The 18,050-nt window shown below is 39.7% G+C and overlaps 1 protein-coding gene across 2 annotated transcripts in view; it reads left to right on the forward strand.

The window, feature by feature from the left end:
• Nucleotides 1-14,521, forward strand: part of PDZRN3 (PDZ domain containing ring finger 3) — a 140,767-nt gene extending 126,246 nt beyond the window's left edge. For both annotated transcript variants that reach the window (XM_082060489.1, XM_082060490.1), the window contains 6 exons: nucleotides 370-457; nucleotides 7,915-8,013; nucleotides 8,910-8,972; nucleotides 9,834-9,935; nucleotides 11,028-11,144; nucleotides 12,097-14,521. In XM_082060489.1, coding sequence (XP_081916615.1) covers nucleotides 370-457; nucleotides 7,915-8,013; nucleotides 8,910-8,972; nucleotides 9,834-9,935; nucleotides 11,028-11,144; nucleotides 12,097-13,647 — 2,020 coding nt within the window. In that variant the 3' untranslated portion in view covers nucleotides 13,648-14,521. The remainder of the gene's footprint in view (nucleotides 1-369; nucleotides 458-7,914; nucleotides 8,014-8,909; nucleotides 8,973-9,833; nucleotides 9,936-11,027; nucleotides 11,145-12,096) is intronic.
• Nucleotides 14,522-18,050: the final 3,529 nt, after the last annotated feature.

An 18,050-nucleotide genomic window follows, 5' to 3' on the forward strand; every position in this document is an offset into this window, starting at 1 on the left:
TGGAACCCTGGCAAGTATCTGCCCACTTATCTGCGTCACCTGGCACCTGTTACCCTCCTTTGCCACTATTCTCTCTTTACAATTTTTTTGCCAAGTCAGCTTTACATTTGGACAAAAATCATTAATACGTGCTAGAACTCTTGGCAAGTCTTTCATTCATCATCAGGTGCCAAATGTTTTAGACTCCTCTTACAATACGTATAATTTTTGTTTAATACATTTACTGGTGTAAATGCTATAGTGTAAGCAACTTCTTGGTTTGATTGCTAGTCCATCGTATTCATGATGACTTGCTATAAGCTTGGAAAGGATTGATATGCTAACTAGAGTACTGAGTGCTGCCCTAAAACATACCTTTTTTTCTTCCAGCCATCCATCAGTGCATGAATACTATGACCCAAATGACTACATGGGAGGAATTCATCAAGAAATGGACCGAGATGAGTTGGAATTAGAGGTACTGAGTCTTTAGTAACTATTTCACTTACTGAAAGTTTAACATGTGCCTATAATATGTTTTGTATATGAAAGTGAAAAGATGTTTCACAGTAGATAGTTGTAATAACATTGCTCATTAGGTTTGTGCAGGTTACAAACTTTACTGATACCTTTAGAAATGTATTTAACTATGTGCCCTAGTATGATGAGCCAGATCTTCAGCTAACAAATGAACATAAATAAAAAAGCCATTGATTCCATCAATTAAATTCTGTATAACTAAGCTTATTTAGACTTTATGAAAATCTGAAAGACTTTGCAAGTTTGCTGAGTGGCAGGACCTGTTCCACATAGTCATAGTAAAAATGTGCGAGTTTCCCTTAAATATTTCCCAGCTGAGAAACAGATGCTCCTGATCATGTAATTTAGGACTAATTTAAGTTTACAAGACAAGACCAGGATAGAGATGCCACTATATTAAGCTGCTCCTCCTTTTTTCATTACCAAAAACTTACATATGTATACAAATAAAATAATAGATAATGAAGTTGAACCAGTCATGAAGTATGCAAGATGTTTTCCTGCCAAATCTTCAAAACTCACTTGCATGTCCCATCAGAAGTTCATCTTTAGTTTTCTCATTCAATTTTAATAACCTGCTCCCAACATTCAGAGTGCAGCACGTAAGTTGTGGGCCTTAGTTTTGCAAGACACTGACTCACTGAAGTGTTCTTAATTGTTTGTAATAAATAGCAGTAAAGTATCTCAATACTTCTAAATAGTGCCAGCGATGCCTGATCCAGATAATCCATTCAAGATTATAAGAGAATACTTTATTCTTGGCTTGCTTGCACTTCTGATTTCTTAGATCCCAGTCCTGCTAACGCTTATTTGTCAAAGCGAGCAATGCTGACCTGTCTGCAGCTCTGTTTAAACCCCTGGTAGATTTATCAACAGCTTTAGTGGTAGCAGAGTTCAGTCGTTCCATGAGCACAAAGTTGTTCCCTTCTATAATAGTGTTTGCAGGATCAAGGACTAAAGCCCCGTAAAAAGTTTGCAAGCTGTTCTCAAATTCTGCAGATCTGGTAGTAATTCATCTCTGTATACAAACACAAATCAAAGTCAGGATAAAATCAAAGTGCCAGTAAAACAAATGCTGTTTAGCAGACTTCAAGGCCTTACTTTTCAAACAAGTGGCTTTTTTTTCTTAAATAAAAACAAATACAATATAGATTTCACTCTTAAGGGAAAATGCAGAACAAATGTAGAACAAATCAGTATTTTCTGCCAGTGTCTCTTCAAAAATCTGTCTTTTAGGAAATCTAATATTGTGGATAAATGATATTGCTTCCATTAGAGGTCAGCCAGTTGAGCTGAAAACAGGTTAAGCACATGCACTTCAGTAGCCAGACGTTAATATGCCTTAAACCACGACATTAATAATTTTGACATTGATATAGTACTCAATGGCAAAAGGTGATCAGCTCAGTAACACAGAGAGATGAACATTAGAAAAGTCTCTGTAGCCTAATAGTATTTCTTAAAAACCACTAAAGATTCCTGTTCAAATTGTACAGACTATGATCAATGGTAAGGTCAAAGTGCTAACAGGGACTCAACTGGCTCGTTGCTTTTTTGTTTGCCTTTTGATAGATACGTTTTAAAAGACCACAAAGGCACTGTTTCATTGACTGCAGCAGGAATGTCCAAAGTCAGAAAGCCATCAAGTCAGCCTTCTGGGTTTTTAGGTCCATAAAATGTGCTTTGAATTTCAATCAGAAGCTCCTCATCTAAAGTTTATAGTCTATAACTGACTGGTTAGTGATTTGTAACAAGTAAACAAGACAAAAACAGTGAAATACCCAAGTTCACAACAAGCTTCCAATGTAAATATCTGTAGGAAGGAATTTATGCTGGCAGTATTGCCAAGACGCCAAAATTGTGTTCTCAGCTTTATCTCTCAACGTTTATCTTAAAATTGATGACTCAGAGGTAACTGCCATATATTCCCTACTACAAAAATAAATAAATACCATTGTTTTTCCTTTGAAGTTTACATGCCACAAGGAAAGAGGGACTAAATCCTGCACTGTTTTTTGTTATAAATTAAAAGTACATTCATTCTTCACAGAGGCCCAGCCAGAAGTCATTTCAGATTCATAAAGGAAGAATAATGTCACTCCAGGATTCCCCAGCAGCATTATGCGCTAATATGTTTATTCAAACAAGTCTGTCCAGCTGTCAGACACACAGCCCCAGTGAGGGCTTTCTCAGTGTGTTAATTTTCTCCGATTACAAAGCAGAACATTCTACATCAAAAAGGGGGCTTGTTCTCTCACGTTGGACTTTTTGTCTTTACCCTTTCCTATATGCAACTTCTATCTAAGGTCTTGCTCGCTTTCTGGTAGAAAACTGAACTCAGTTGAATGGCTAGTTGAGAGAAAGTACAGCTTGGAGATAAAAAAGCTACATGAAATGTTTCCTAACTGCTCACAAACCTCCCTTCTGGTACTCTCACTCAGGCTTGGGCAGAAGTCTTCACAACAAAGACAGCAGATTCATGCCAGTAGCTTGGTGCCCTCCCAGCACCACAGCTCATACAGCGTTCCCTGAGTGAAACCACAACATCTGATCAGCAAAAGACGAATGCACCAAAAGCCATGCTTCAAAATTTGAAAGTAATACTTCATTGCTTGTAGGAAATCATAAATAAAAGCTGAGTACACAGTTTCGAGCTCTGCTCTTTGGTTAAAAGTTTTCTCCCTCTTGTCCGAGAACCCATTTGCAAAGGAGGGGAGGAGGTGAGAGATAACTCTCCGAACATGGCAATCAGTAGGTTCCATCACAGGCACTCTGCAATTGCTACTCCATCCCAGATATAAAGCATTTGAAAACATCATTTATGCAAATATATTTCTACCCAGGGAAAGCTCCTGCTCCACAGGGAGTTGCACTGATCAGGAGCTTCCCAAGGCATTACTACATCTCTCAATACAAAAAGACTTCAGCCCTAGCAGTCCTGCTAAGGCACTGATTGAATAAGTTTAAAAAGCAGTATCTTCCTTCAGCTTCACAACCATACTGTTTAAGAGAAGAATGTGTATATTCTTTGTTTGGAATAAATCCAAAAGTAGTAAAACATTTCAAATTGCTGACAAACTAATACTGAAAGTTTGTCCTCCCTTAGCTCTCAACCTGGTCTTAACACCTCTTACTGCATGAGAAAGGTCTTAATCATGCCATGTGCATGGCAAAAAACCTGGACATCCTTCAAGTTACCTTACTGAGCCAGCTGAGACCCTTTTCATCAGGGTGAGATGCACTTTTCTCCAGCCTTCCCCAGCACCACTGACAAGTTAAGCCAGTCCAGCCTCTTCGGTCCGTCAGGGAATTACCATCATAGAGCTGGGCTGGCACAGAAACCTCCAGGAAGATTTTTTTATTTCTCTGAGGCAAAGAATTTTTGAAAGAAAACCTATTTTGTAAAAAATTTTCTTTACTGAAAAGTGGAGGGGTGGGTTTTTTGTTTTTGTTTATGTTGAAAACACATTTATTTGAAAAGACAAACATAAATATCACTTTGTTTAGCTTCAAGAGAGCAAGAAAAGATACTTCCTCCTGCCGTACACCAGGGGCAGTCACCAGAGGGTTCTAAGAAGGCTTCACGCAGCATAAAAGGAAATAGCTCTTTATATTTATTTCCCTGACATTCTTTTCTGTTGAAACATATTAATGGAGTATCAAAAAAGTGAGCCCTGCTGGTCAGGTACCACAGAAGTCAGCACAGAATAAAAAGCTCCACTTTTTACAGAGAGACAATAGGACAGAGTACGTACTGAGCAAGCTTTAGTTAATGCTTGCTGAATGTTAACTTTTTTTTACCCATCATTGTCCTCTCATTTCAGATTTCTACTGCTCATTTCTGTCTTGTTAAGGGAAAGGACCTTGATTTTTATAGGTTTGCAGGCAGGCCATAATTTTAAATCAGCAGTACAATAATTCAATAATCTGCTGCAAATGAAGGATCTTCTGAGCTTAGAGAGGTTAAATTACTATTATCACTTGCTTCTAATTCATTATTATGAGTGGTTGTAGGTTTAATGTCATAGTGCATGTTCATTTCTTCTTGTCTTGCTGCAAATGCCATATGGATTTCAGCAACCAGCTCCTGGAGCCCTCTGTGGCTCTACATTTGATATGGGGCCAATAATCTTTCAGGCAGTTCTCTCGTGCAGACTGTTTTGAAATAGCATACATGTACATCACTCAAAATGTCACTTTTACCTATCTAAAGAAGCAGATTTTAACTATCTGTGTATGTAAGAGTTACGTCATAGATGAAATTTTAACATTTATCATATTAACGCAGTCCTGATGTGACCACACTCTGTGGTAACACACTGTGTGCTAACTCATTTCCGCAGATCTGGACCAGGTGTTGAATAACTTCAGTGTCTCCCCTCCGCAATGTAGGTGTCTGATACATCTCATATAGGTTTTATATGGAGCTCATGCCAGTGGTATCAGAGCCCCAGCTGAGCACTAACTATCCTTTCATCTCAAGGCTGTACAGCCCAGCAGACCGGCCTGAAGGAGCCCACGTCTGCAGGGTCTCTGGCCACACTCCAGCTGCCCCGTGCAGTGAGTGCAGGACTCTGCAGGGTCAGGCCCTAGGGCTGTCCAGAACTGCAGCGCTACAGACAGAGCAAGAAATGACAAGTCCTGTGGCACTACAGACATGTGAACTTAGGCCTTCAAAGTTCTCTGGGTGCATATTAATTCCTAGTGTTTAATTAATTCCTGGTGCAATTATACAAGCTACCATACTACCCGTACTTGCAGGTGCCAGTTCTCTTTTTTCCCCTTTCATGTATCTGCACAATACAGACTTGACTGAATATGGAAAACAACCTTTGCTTTGAAGACTCTGGTGTTGATTCTTCAACTCCAACTGGAATTGCACTTTTATCTCAAATATTTCAAAGCTTTATGATTATATTGAAACTTCACTGACACAAAGACCCATAGAAAGCAGCTGTTCCTATCTTAAAGTACACAAAATTATCATATTTGGGTAGCATCAAACCCACTTTATTCTATTCCTACCAAGGACTAGAGGGATTGTACCCAAGGGTAACTCTGTCAACGAATTACTCATAAAAATTCAGGTTCTAAACACCTGCTCTAATTTTTTTTCTTTGCTTTAAGCTTTCTACTGCTTTATTTGAAAGTGTTTTCAAATGAGATATATCCAGTTTTCTTTTAAAATATATATTATTTAATTTAACAGATGATTTATTACCTTCCAGTATATCACAGGTGATGTCTTGGATAGTGCATTTTAAATATAAACCCGTACTTACTTTTTAATTATAAAGTTTATAGTTGTACACTGTTGGAAAAACAGCTATTGTTATTCAAAACATGCAGCAGGTGAGAATGAAACTAGCAGCTTATTCCCTCTTCCTGCTGCAAAAGGTGCTGGCAATTATTTATGGTTATATAGGATCTATTTAAATAATGGCCAAAATCATCACAGGTTTTTGTGAGGTTCTTCTAAACATTACATATAGGTATTTTCACTACCTGTATGACAAACAGTAGAATGCAGCACTGGTTTTTCACCACTACTTCATTGCCATGTTTTCAAATCAGTAAACTATATAAAAACTTTCCCAAAGACATGAAATCTTTTTGTTAAAGTAAGCAGGAAATATGGGAATCATTCTAGGCCCGAATTAGGCTCAGTTCACAAACTCCCACTTCATCCCCAGTTTGCACCATGATTAAATGCAGAATAATCACATTGACTGCAATGGCATTGGCCAAGGATCAACTGAGATCAGGATCAAATCCACTTTGTCTCATCCTCTCTTCTGAAGAATTTCCATCTCCTCTCTAGAAAGCCCCCAAAGCTTTAGAAATCTGAAAAAAAACCAACTCACTCTTAAAGCATTGTGTTCAAACCTTGAAGTAACAAAAGAGGGAGAAAAAGAGCAGCAGTTCACCATGGACACTATTGATTGAAACCATTTAAATACCATCTGAAATGTCACTGCCATTTACAGCTACATTTCTAAAAAAAAAGAAATTACACATGTTGACAAGTAAATAACTTGAGATTGCTGATCTTGGCAGCTGTCATCTAGACATGCCAATAAATTATTCATATCAACTTGTTTTATTGTCTCACCCCTTACAAATGGCACAGCGCAGGTCACAACAGAGAGATGTTCAGAAATAATGAGTCACATTATCAGGACTTTTCCCCTGGAACAGACAGGTCCAGGCACAAGCACGAGGTTGAGGGTCTGTTCTGGGGCTGGGACAGCCCTTGGATCCCACACAGGCTTTGTCTATTTTCTCTACTTACGTCCCTTTGTCCCCTCTGCCTGATCCCACTCTTGCCCTTCATCGGGATGGGACTCAAGCCCCAGAGCCGCCGCCTCCTCTGTCCCTCCTGGTGTTAAGTGCAGAAGAGCGGGACCTTTCCAAGCCTCGTTCACTGCCAATCACTTTTCTAAGGGGAGTAAGAACCACAACTACACCTCTGTCTACGAACAAAGATCCTTCCTCCCCATGGCAGCGTCCTCAAGGGCTGACACAAGAGTCACAATAAGCTGGTTAAGTGCATTAGGCTCCCAGGATGTCCCTTGTTTTGCAGTGGCAGAGCTGAGAGATGCTCCATGGATGGCTACACTGGCTGTGCATCCCACAGCTCCTGGGCATCTGCATGGGTGTTATAACCCTTTCTACGAAGCAGCATCACAGAGCAGCAGCAAATGTAGGAAAAAAATAACCCACCTGAAGACTATGTGGCAAAAAAGTACAGAGGAAAAAACAAAATATTTTTAAGATGGTTTAAATGTCTCCAAAACTAACGAGACTAAAGAGCACTAGAATGATAAACCGTGACCTGCTGAAACCAAACCCTTGAAAGATATTGAAGTGCTTATTATATTTCTATTACCAATACCGAATGCTTTGCTGACAATATATTGATCATCAGTCACACTTTTGAGAAATTTATTACATAATTTCATTAAAATTGCACCAGTTAAGGTAACGGAGTATTACATTTTTCTCTGAAAAGCCAGAAAAATTCCCTGCTTATATGGAAATATATATCAGCTGTGGCAAATATTGAAATCATACTTTATAAGTATTTTAGCATTTGAAGTCTTACCACTACATTAAATATAGGTAATTTTTCTTCTTTAAGATCAATAAGAGGTCTGTTTTCAAAATGACTTCATATTGACTGAAGGGTCAAAAATGCCTCAGGTATTGATTGTCTGCATATAATCATGTTTTGCTCAGTATGTTAAACTCATCTACAAGCAAAATGAAAAGAGATCCACTATATCACTTAAGCACAATATTTTCATTGTATTTGAAAAATTGCTTCCATCAGTCACCAGTGCCTCACTGACAATGTATTTTCCTTTTTCTCTCTCTCTTTTTATTTAAACTCAGGAAGTAGACTTACATAGAGTGAACAGCCAGGACAAGCTTGGCCTTACTGTATGTTACAGAACAGATGATGAAGATGACATGGGTATTTATGTGAGTGAGGTAAGATCGAGCTGACTTCAATAAGATACAATTTGTCTTTTAAACTGCAGTGTTGGGCGTTTAAGACATTTGTCTTCTGTTTGTACCACTTTCGAAAAACAGCCAGAATGCAGTAATTGGAAAAAATCTAATTATTTTTCTTTTTCTCCAGACTGAGTGAAATCCTGTATCCACTCAAGTCAAACGTCGTTATATTAGCATTTTGTGTTCATTTTTCCCCAGTGCAGTCTCAGCATTCAATTTCAGATAACATTTTCAAAGTATTTTTAATGTATTCTCTCTTTAATTTGTGTTCTCAGTTATTCCAGAAACAATATAAATTTTTAAAAAATACAAAATAAAAAAACAACACACCACCCCACACACATTTTTATTTGTGAAGATTTGGGACCCACTTGTCTCTCTTCACCCGCTTTCATGAAATAAGTAGCATTTTATACATAATCTTTTTATCATGCAGATCCATTTCAAATTAGTAGCAGCAATTTGGAGAAAGCAACTCATAACTAAGTCTAAAAGTCTTCCATTAAAATGTATCACTTAGGACATAATCCTTTCTGTTCTGTATGCAAAAACTGGTTCTAATCAGAGCACTGTATTGTAGAGCAAAATGTTAAATTATGAGGTAACTCGATATCACGCAAACATGATAGATCTACATTCTCTGAAGAGACCTCTCAGGAAGAATTGTTTTGGTTTTGACTTGATCATTTTAATTTGCATTTCACTTTGTCTAACATTAGTAAGAGCTGTACAGATACAACAGATATAGATAGCAGCAAGGACAGACACACTGCCTTATAATATCAGTCATATTACCAATACTGAGTTTAAAATGGGGAGTAAATACTGAGCTCCAGAATCTCCAAAGCACTCACAGTTCTCTTATTTTGTAGATTGATCCCAACAGTATTGCTGCAAAAGACGGCCGACTCCGAGAAGGGGATCGCATTATTCAGGTACGTGTGTACGTGGCTGAAAGTCTGCTAACATACTATAACCTGCTACAGTGCCTTTATTTCAGTATAATTTTTACAAATCATTCCCTTCAGACTGCTATTCAAGTGCTTCCTTTTAACTTTTTGAGGATATTTCCCTCTCCTCTGCCATATCTCCCTCAGGTCTCGTTAGTCCTGGCCAGGTAAAGCCCTGTGTTGGCCCTGCTCTGTAAAGTAAGAGCTTTGTCAGCAGATGTCATCTGTTTACAGCACATATCCTGATACACCTTTAAGTCCTCCTTCTACCACAGAAACCCTCTGTTTTGGCCCAAATAATAATTCCTCTTTGCAGAATCTCTGCAGACAGCCCTGTTTATTCCCAGGGACATTAGTACTTGTTCAGCAGGCTGAACACCTAGTGCTGTGTGCCAGAATGAGTCCTCTCCCAAGTGCAACAACCCTGCACTATAGGTGCTTTGTCACAAATGGTTTGTCTTCTGCACAGGCACTAACACAAGGGAAGGTCCACATTCCATTCCGTCTCTGGGATCGGCATCCACAGCCTCATCTGTCCCACACAAGGACGTTTCTTTCCATCCCCCACTACTGATCTTATGATTCTGCTCCTGCCCAATTCTCCTTCTCCACTTTCTGTCCTCGTAACAAGGCTCTGCACATCACACACAGAGGTGTGAGCAGCTTCCCATGTCCCAACCAACACTCTTGCCCAACACTTAAACACTTATCTGTAGGTGAACATGGACTGTGCCTGGCCCGAGCTCCTCTGGCATCTACCCAGCCACACTGTTCTGTAGAGCTCATCTCAGCAGCATTTGAGAATCCCTGTGAAAGGATTTCATTGTATTGCCCTTTTCTTTAAAGATCAATGGCATAGAGGTACAGAACCGAGAAGAAGCCGTGGCACTGCTCACCAGTGAAGAGAGCAAGAATATCTCCCTACTTGTTGCAAGACCAGAAATTCAGGTACTATAGCAACAACAATAACCAGATTTAAAAAAAAAAAAAAACACACCAACAAAACACCATAGAACAAACAGCCTCTTCTGAGTCTTAAGTAAGAGTTGCTGTTTTGTAGAACGCAGTTAGAAGTTACTTAATTCTACCCAATCCACCTAAAACTATATTATACTGTTTGACTGGACATACGTATGGTATAAAATAATGGAATTCAGCAGTCACAGTACTTATATATTTTTTTTTGTATTAAAGTTCAACTTATAAGATGTTCAGGGATTTATATGTGCTGCAATGCTATTACAAACACCAGTGCAAGGTATTATGGGTGGTTTCAAGCCATAGCTTCCAAGAACATACTGAGCTCTAATTCCTATAGCTATTGATTACTCATTCATTAAAACGCCTATTATTTAGCCCTTTATACACTTATCTCTTATTGTAGTTAAATACTGTCAAGAAGCATCCTCAGCTGTAATAAAAGGTTGAACCAGATCCCTTTGTAGAGCAGGGATTAGCACAACAAAGATGTTGAACAAACAGCCATGAGCACTATTGTTTGATCTGTCTCTGCTCCTCCTGCTGTGAGAGCAACTCTTGCTGGTGCACCTGCAGACCCGGGGTCAGGCTCACTGTCTGTCCTGTCAGCCCAGATGGGTCTGATCTTTCCCTTGGGGATAATTGAGACAAGTAAAAAAGTCTCACAGTGCCCTAGGCAGCATTTGTACATCTCACCCTTGACGCTGCCTCACGACTAGTATTTTAAGGCTTGGGCTCTGGAATATTTTTATACAGCACAAACTAAAACAGCCACAACTTTTAGAAGTATTTCCATGGATGAAAAGGATGGTTTTCTTTCATATATGAAGAGCCATTGAAGATAAAACCATACTGCTGGAGATGGAGGCAGCTGTAGGGGAGGTAGGATAGTCTAACTTGCACTTAGCACAAGTTTTGTGCTCCTTCCCAGGATGCAGCACTGTCACAGAAAGGGATCTCTTAAGATTTCCCAATCACTTTCCAAAAAGAAGGAACATAATTTATGTCAGTCTTCGTTCTTTTGACAACATTTGCTTTGATTTTCCCTGCCTTTTCACATAGCTGGATGAAGGATGGATGGATGATGACAGAAATGATTTTCTGGATGACTTGCACATGGACATGTTAGAGGAACAGCACCACCAGGCAATGCAATTTACTGCCAGCATGCTTCAGCAGGTACTGCCCCTCTGTTGTGCACTGATGTCAAAACTTCACATTGCACTCAATATTCCAATATTGAGCTTGACTCAATACATTTAGTGTCTCGAATGACGATCAAAGCAAAAGGACTTTCTCTAAAATCAAGATATTATGTGACTATCTGAGAACTTTATCTCCGGTACCAAAATGTTTTAAAATGTTACTTTTTTTTTTTTTTTTTTTTTTTTTTACTTTGCCCCTTAGGATAACATGATCACAGTTCTTAGAATCCACTGTTCCGGCTGTAACCATTGAGAGAAGTACAAGCTTGTTATGGCAGACAGAGCAGGCAGAGAGCTAACTTGTAAAATGTCCTGTTTGATAAGCATGCACATAGTGAAACAGCCTGCTTCCCGAAACCTTAAAATCCAGATGGAGAACTTGGGCAAATGACTGAAATAAGGTCTATATATGGGAAGAAAAGCAAAGGAAAAGTTTTTACATAGCAAAGTTTATGCAGGGCCATATATTTGGAGCTGGACTCTTGTTCTGCCATGATTAATGTAATCATACACGTTCGTGAACAGTTTTTCAATTTTTGTCTAGAGTTGTTGCTAAACTTTTATAAAACCCTACATCATCTGTGGGATTCACATTTTCAGAAGGCATGTATTCTCACTTCAGCACCACGGTAGAACTGGAAACTTTTGTGCACCTAAGTGGGAGAAGAAACATTTGGAAAATGTGACTTCTACCATTATTGCTACATAACTGAAAAGCAGATCTCACATTCTTCTGAAAAGTAAATCCACAGCAGGATGTTTTCAGTCACCCTTTCTATGAGTTCTTAACAATGTTCTTTCTGTACAAATAAAATATACAGGAAGTGTAAAAGTGACAGATTAAGAAAACTATTTAAAAAACTACTCTGAAACATTTAATGTCCTTGCAATAATTTCTCTTTCTGTTTTTTCGTTTTTGCTGTTAGAAGAAGCATGAGGAGGACGGTGGTACCACAGATACAGCCACTATTTTATCTAACCAGCACGAGAAGGACAGTGGCGTGGGGCGCACAGACGACAGCACCCGGAACGATGAGAGCTCTGAGCAGGAAAACAATGCGGATGATCACACCACCTCCTCCAACACTTTAGGGAGTGAGAAGAAGCTGACGTACAGTCATGACACCCTGGGAAGTGGCGATATGCAGTTCAGCAATGAATCATTTATCTCAGCCGACTGCACAGATGTCGACTTCCTTGGCATCCCCGTAGACGAATGTGAGCGATTCCGGGAACTGCTGGAACTGAAGTGCCAGGTGAAATCTGCCAACCCTTACAGTCTGTATTATCATAACAGCACTCTGGATATGAGCAAAAGCGACCAAGAAAGTGTTGACAGAGAGCTGGAGATGCTGAACGAGGAGCTGCGCCATATCGAGCTAGAGTGCCTGAATATTGTGAGAGCTCATAAAATGCAGCAGCTGAAAGATCAGTACCGGGAGCCTTGGATGCTGCATAACAGCGGGTTCCGCAACTATAACACAAGCATCGATGTTCGCAGGCACGAGCTCTCAGACATTACGGAGCTCCCTGAGAAGTCTGACAAGGACAGCTCGAGCGCATACAACACAGGCGAGAGCTGCCGCAGCACGCCGCTCACGCTGGAGATGTCCCCTGACAATTCGCTGCGCAGAACTGCAGAAGGCATTAACTGTCAGGGTAACGAGGGGGCAGCAGCATATAGCGTCTCCCAAAATAATTTATTCGCTAGCTCAGAAAGTCATGAATCCAGCACTAGTAAATCCCATGCCTCTGCTAAAGATCCCGACCTTGGCAAGCAGCTGGAAAGCAAGGAGAGAAGAGCCAGTGATGGAAGCAAAAGCCCTACTCATGGTCAAAAACCTTCTGGCTCTTACGTCTCCCCATACCATCACTCTCCATATAAACATGCTCATATTCCTGCCCATGCACAGCACTATCAGAGCTACATGCAGCTGATCCAACAGAAATCAGCAGTGGAATACGCACAGAGCCAGATGAGTCTGGTGAGTATGTGCAAAGACTTTAATTCAAGCCAGAGCGAACCGAGGATGGAGTGGAAAGTCAAGGTCAGAAGCGACGGGACCCGCTACATCACAAAGAGGCCAGTCAGGGACAGGCTGCTGAGAGAGCGTGCCATAAAGATTAAGGAGGAGCGCAGTGGTATGACGACAGATGATGATGCCATAAGTGAAATGAAGATGGGCCGTTACTGGAGCAAGGAAGAGCGGAAGCAGCATTTGGTGAAAGCGAAGGAGCAGAGGAGGAGGCGCGAGTTCATGATGCAGAGCAGGTTAGATTGCTTAAAGGAGCAGCAGGGTGCAGAAGAAAAGAAAGAGATGAATATCATTGAACTGAGCCACAAAAAAATGATGAAGAAGAGAAATAAAAAAATATTTGACAATTGGATGACAATCCAAGAACTGCTAACCCATGGAACAAAGTCACCAGATGGCACACGGGTGTACAATTCCTTCCTGTCAGTAACTACTGTATAATCACCATTGCTAAATTATGTACATAAAACACTACCATTGGGGTAGAAATAATGCCTCGTTCAATGTGGCAAGATTTTTGTATATAAGATACAGTCATCGAGTTTATAGTTCAAATACTGAACTCTGCAACTGGGGGTGCCAGGATCTCCATTACGAAGCAGAGAGGAGACTTGCCTGTCTCCTTCAAAGGCAATATTAGCAGTGCTTTTTGGAATACTGATTGTACTTTTTTACTTGTTACCTTTTACATGAAGTGTTTAAATATCAGAAATGTATTAACCATACTTACACAGGTAATTTGCTTTAACTATATTCATATTAAAAGGTACCCATGCTATTCTTTACCTAAAAAAAATAATAATGGAAAAAACCCACAAGAGCAACTGCACATATGTATTTTTTGTGAAACCATATTTTGTGATATTATTTTGCTGTTGTTCACTTCTACAGAGTGCTGTTTATCAATATTTAGCTCAAGGTTTAAACTCAGAAGTAGAGTCATTCTCTTGTGATATTTAACATTTATCAAACAGCAGTTTTTAGAGTTATGCTCAACATTTAAACATTTTTCTTTTTAAGGTTTCTGAAGAAAGTATATAGGTTTCATCTGAAAAGCCTGAAGCAAAGTACACTATACTGCAGCTTTAAAGGATTTTAAAGCATGTTTGCAAATGTTGCAACCTATTGAAAAAATGTGCATGTACAGCTAACTTGTTTATATAAGACAGTTTGTGGAATTTGAAAAGCCCATGGTAGTAACTGTTTGCTTTATAGATTTGAATGTATTGAACTATAAAAGCAGTTTCATGAAGTCATCATTAGCTACAAACGTTGAGTAAAATGAAATAAAATAAATTATTGTTTTATATTCAAACTTGTGGTTTCAGCACGTAGAGTACTGTTTCCTTGAGCATAACTCCTGTGCTGCAGGAATGTCTGGACAGCCCAAGGGAGCCAAACCAAACAGGAAAATCTGCATTAGAACTTCGCTGGGAATTGTGGATTGAGGTTTTCTTGAGGGAAGGAGAGATGGAGGGAAGAGGCAAGAGAGCAGTTAAGGAATATCAAGACTAGAATCAAGCAATGCATTTCTTCAACTCATGAGGCACTTAGGATGACCTGTGAGAAAGAAATAGGACTTCTACTCTCCTGGCTTGCTTTGTTTGGTGGTTTCTTAGTAGTATATAAAACTCACCTACAAACTTCATTGAGGGTTTGCATTAAAAACAGCCAATACATACGTTAAAGCACATATAAATTAAAGCAAACAAATACATAAATTACAAGATGTGTTGAAAAAGACAAAGTAATTGTCAAAGATGAATCACACTCCTTTTCTTGTTTACTATTTCTAATTAAGAATTAAGGTATTAATTGGAATATTCTGCTGGATTGAAGTAAGTAGACGCATTATGAACAGCTCCCAGGTTCTCCATCCCCTCTCCCTCTGCCCTCGCTCCCACAGAAAACTTGCACCTAAACCCTTCTAAGTTTTTGTTCTGGACTTTTCTGTCATAACTATACTGAGCAAAACTTATTACCTTAATAATAGAAGTGAAGAGTTGGAAGGGGAAAGATGAATTAACAGCTTATTGGTGCCTATTTTGTCTATTATCAAGAAGCAAACAACAGATTTGTTCAGGAGTTTTTCCAGTCCCCTTGGGGATTAGCACTGAATGTACATCTACCATATTCCACAGTAAACTCTTTTGCATACCCAAAAATGCATCTTTGGCCCATGTAAATTGTCACTGCCCCTTGAAATCTGGACACTCCAGTCAATAAGCCTCTGTAAATTTATCTTGAAACGTTATTTTCCTTTGGGATAAAGTACTAGTCTGACTGCAGTCTATGAAAGATTTCCCATTGGCTTTGTTAGAGCCAGGATTTCAACTGACACACTACCAGCCGTTATCATCAGGAGTGGTACAGTAGGAAAAAAATCTATTATTTTCACAATGGACTGCCTTCAACATAAGACACTTGCTACCTCTGTCTCAAATCTGCTTAACTGCAAGTTCCTGTTCTGTTCATCCCAACTACAGGCATGAGAGCCGTAGCAGAATATCAGATGTTGAGATGCACAGGCAGAGCTATGATTAGTGTGAAATCACAATCCTTAAACCAGGCACAAGAAGACATTTAGGCCATCTTAAGTCCACCTGGAAATATTAGAGTAGGATTTGAAATGCTCTAATGTGGAAGAATTATCACCAAGGTGTTCTTCATAAAAAGAGGCTCCTTTGGAATAACTTTACAGGTAATGCTTCCTTTAGGCATCAGTTATATAAATGCTAAGCAGTATGCATGTATGTAACAGCAGAAACATATTTGGGAATTCAAGCATGATGTGTAGAAATTACACCAAGACATCAACAGCATAAAACATTAAGATGATGAAGTAAATTTTTTGGCCAATCATTATTCTCACACCTTTGAGTTTTTCCTCTCCAAATATTTGTTACTTGGGTCACTTAAAATCACATCTCTCCTTAGTATTATGATTTATTAACAAACATCTGTTCACAGAATCTATCAGCCTGGAAATCCACGCAAAACCTTTGCAAACTGCGGATTTTCCTTATCCCTTCTCGGTTAGCTACCTTATCGCACACCCTATTTCATTGCCTTATCAAAGCACTTAATGAAATGTTGAAAAGGGAGATTTTGGTTCTTTTTATTGCTTGTAAAGAAGCATTGGAAATTATCATAATGTTAGTCCAAACCTGACCTCATTACAGTGCAATGAATCAGACTAGAAAGCAGTCTTTGATGCCTAAGAGGAAATATTTAATCTAACAGATTTTTCTAAAAAATGCATTGTAGTACATACCTCAGTGCTTAAAGGTTAAACGACTGAAAGTGCTCTAGTTGCCCACAGGACATCTCATGCAAGAAATCACACCAGCGGAGATAGCATCTCCTGTCCTTTGTCAGGCTTTACCCAAAACCCAGCGCTCTCCTCCAACTTGTCAGCGCGGTGCAGAGGAGCAGAGCCTGAGCACAGGGCCCTTTCCCCGCAGCAGCGTGCTGACTCAGCTTCAGCCCCAGTTCCTCGGCTCCTGCAGGGATCAGCACTGGGCAGCCTGCTCCTGCCATTGGGGAGGCTCATGCCAGTGTTTTTTTAAGTTCATTTAAACCTGGAATAAGCTAAAGGGAGCGCTGCTCACCTGAAAATATAAATCTTCATTTCCATCCATCCCTCCCTTTTCCCTCCTCAGCCACTCCAGTTGATGTAATCTCAAGCTTGGGTGATAACAGAGTCCAGAACAGTTTGTAGGCAGGGAGAGATCCTAAACACACAGAGGGGGAACAGGCAACTTCCCAGCAGACCAGAGCCCCTGTTTGCAGCTCCCCAGGGGCTCGTCCCTCCTGCCCCATGTCCCATCTCTGCTTTTGCCACAGCAGCAGCACGACACAGGTACAGACCAGCACCTCAGTCCCTGTCCTGTGGGGATGGGCAAACCAGAGGTGTTAACGGGATGCCCTGGATACAGGTTGGTGCAGAATTTGCCCTGATTCACTGCAATAAAAATAGGCTCTGTGTCAAACTGGGGTCAGTTTCCCTAAATTGCAGAACATCTCTCAGACCTAAGATCTATAAAAATGTAAAATAGTTGTTTGCAAATAGGGTTTAAATCAGCGTGGAATCACCCAGTTTAGATGTGCACTGAAATGGGAAAGCCCTGAACCAAACCTAACAGCATTTTTTTGTAAATTAAAAGAAGAGAACTTGCACATTAGGGATGGCAAATAAAATGAGGTAAGACTACATATTGCCTAGGGACTACTGGTTGGAGAACTAATTAGGATTATAAACTGGAAGTATGTAAATTAACCAAATATAATTATCTGCTAGTGGCCTTTGGAAATAGGTTACAGGATACTTGTTAGCAAAATTGCTCAAATGCCTGGAAGTCATTCAAAGCAAGCCATAAGCAATTTAAACTCCTCTTTTTGCTTTATTTTCAATTGTTTTCAAAGCAGTTGTTCTATTAAGGATTTATTGGAACATAAACTAATTAGAGAGAAAACCCAAAAAAAAACCAAAAGGCAGAAGGTGTCACAGCAGATGCTATACCCTCCCATTCTGACGCCCCTGCTTTTATTAAATGTAAATTTTTAATATGACAAGACAGCAAAGACTCTGTGATTTCATCCCAGCAGCTTCACTTCTCCATCAGTACAGCTTCTGTGAGCTTCCAGCCAGAGTTAATCTGGAAGAGTGGCTTCCTTGCACAAGTACAGATTCTCAGCTCTACCGGCTTTGTGAAGATGTGTTCACTGTTCAAATGCAAACATGCAGAATTAATGCGCCTTTTCTCCAAGTGTCCGTCATGACACAAAGTAGTACTAGATTCAGGGGCTTCTGCAGGGAAAGCTGCTCTCTCCCAGTTCATGTT

Source organism: Streptopelia decaocto (genome assembly GCF_964273445.1).
Source record: "Streptopelia decaocto genome assembly, chromosome: 8".
Taxonomy (NCBI): Eukaryota; Metazoa; Chordata; class Aves; order Columbiformes; family Columbidae; genus Streptopelia; species Streptopelia decaocto.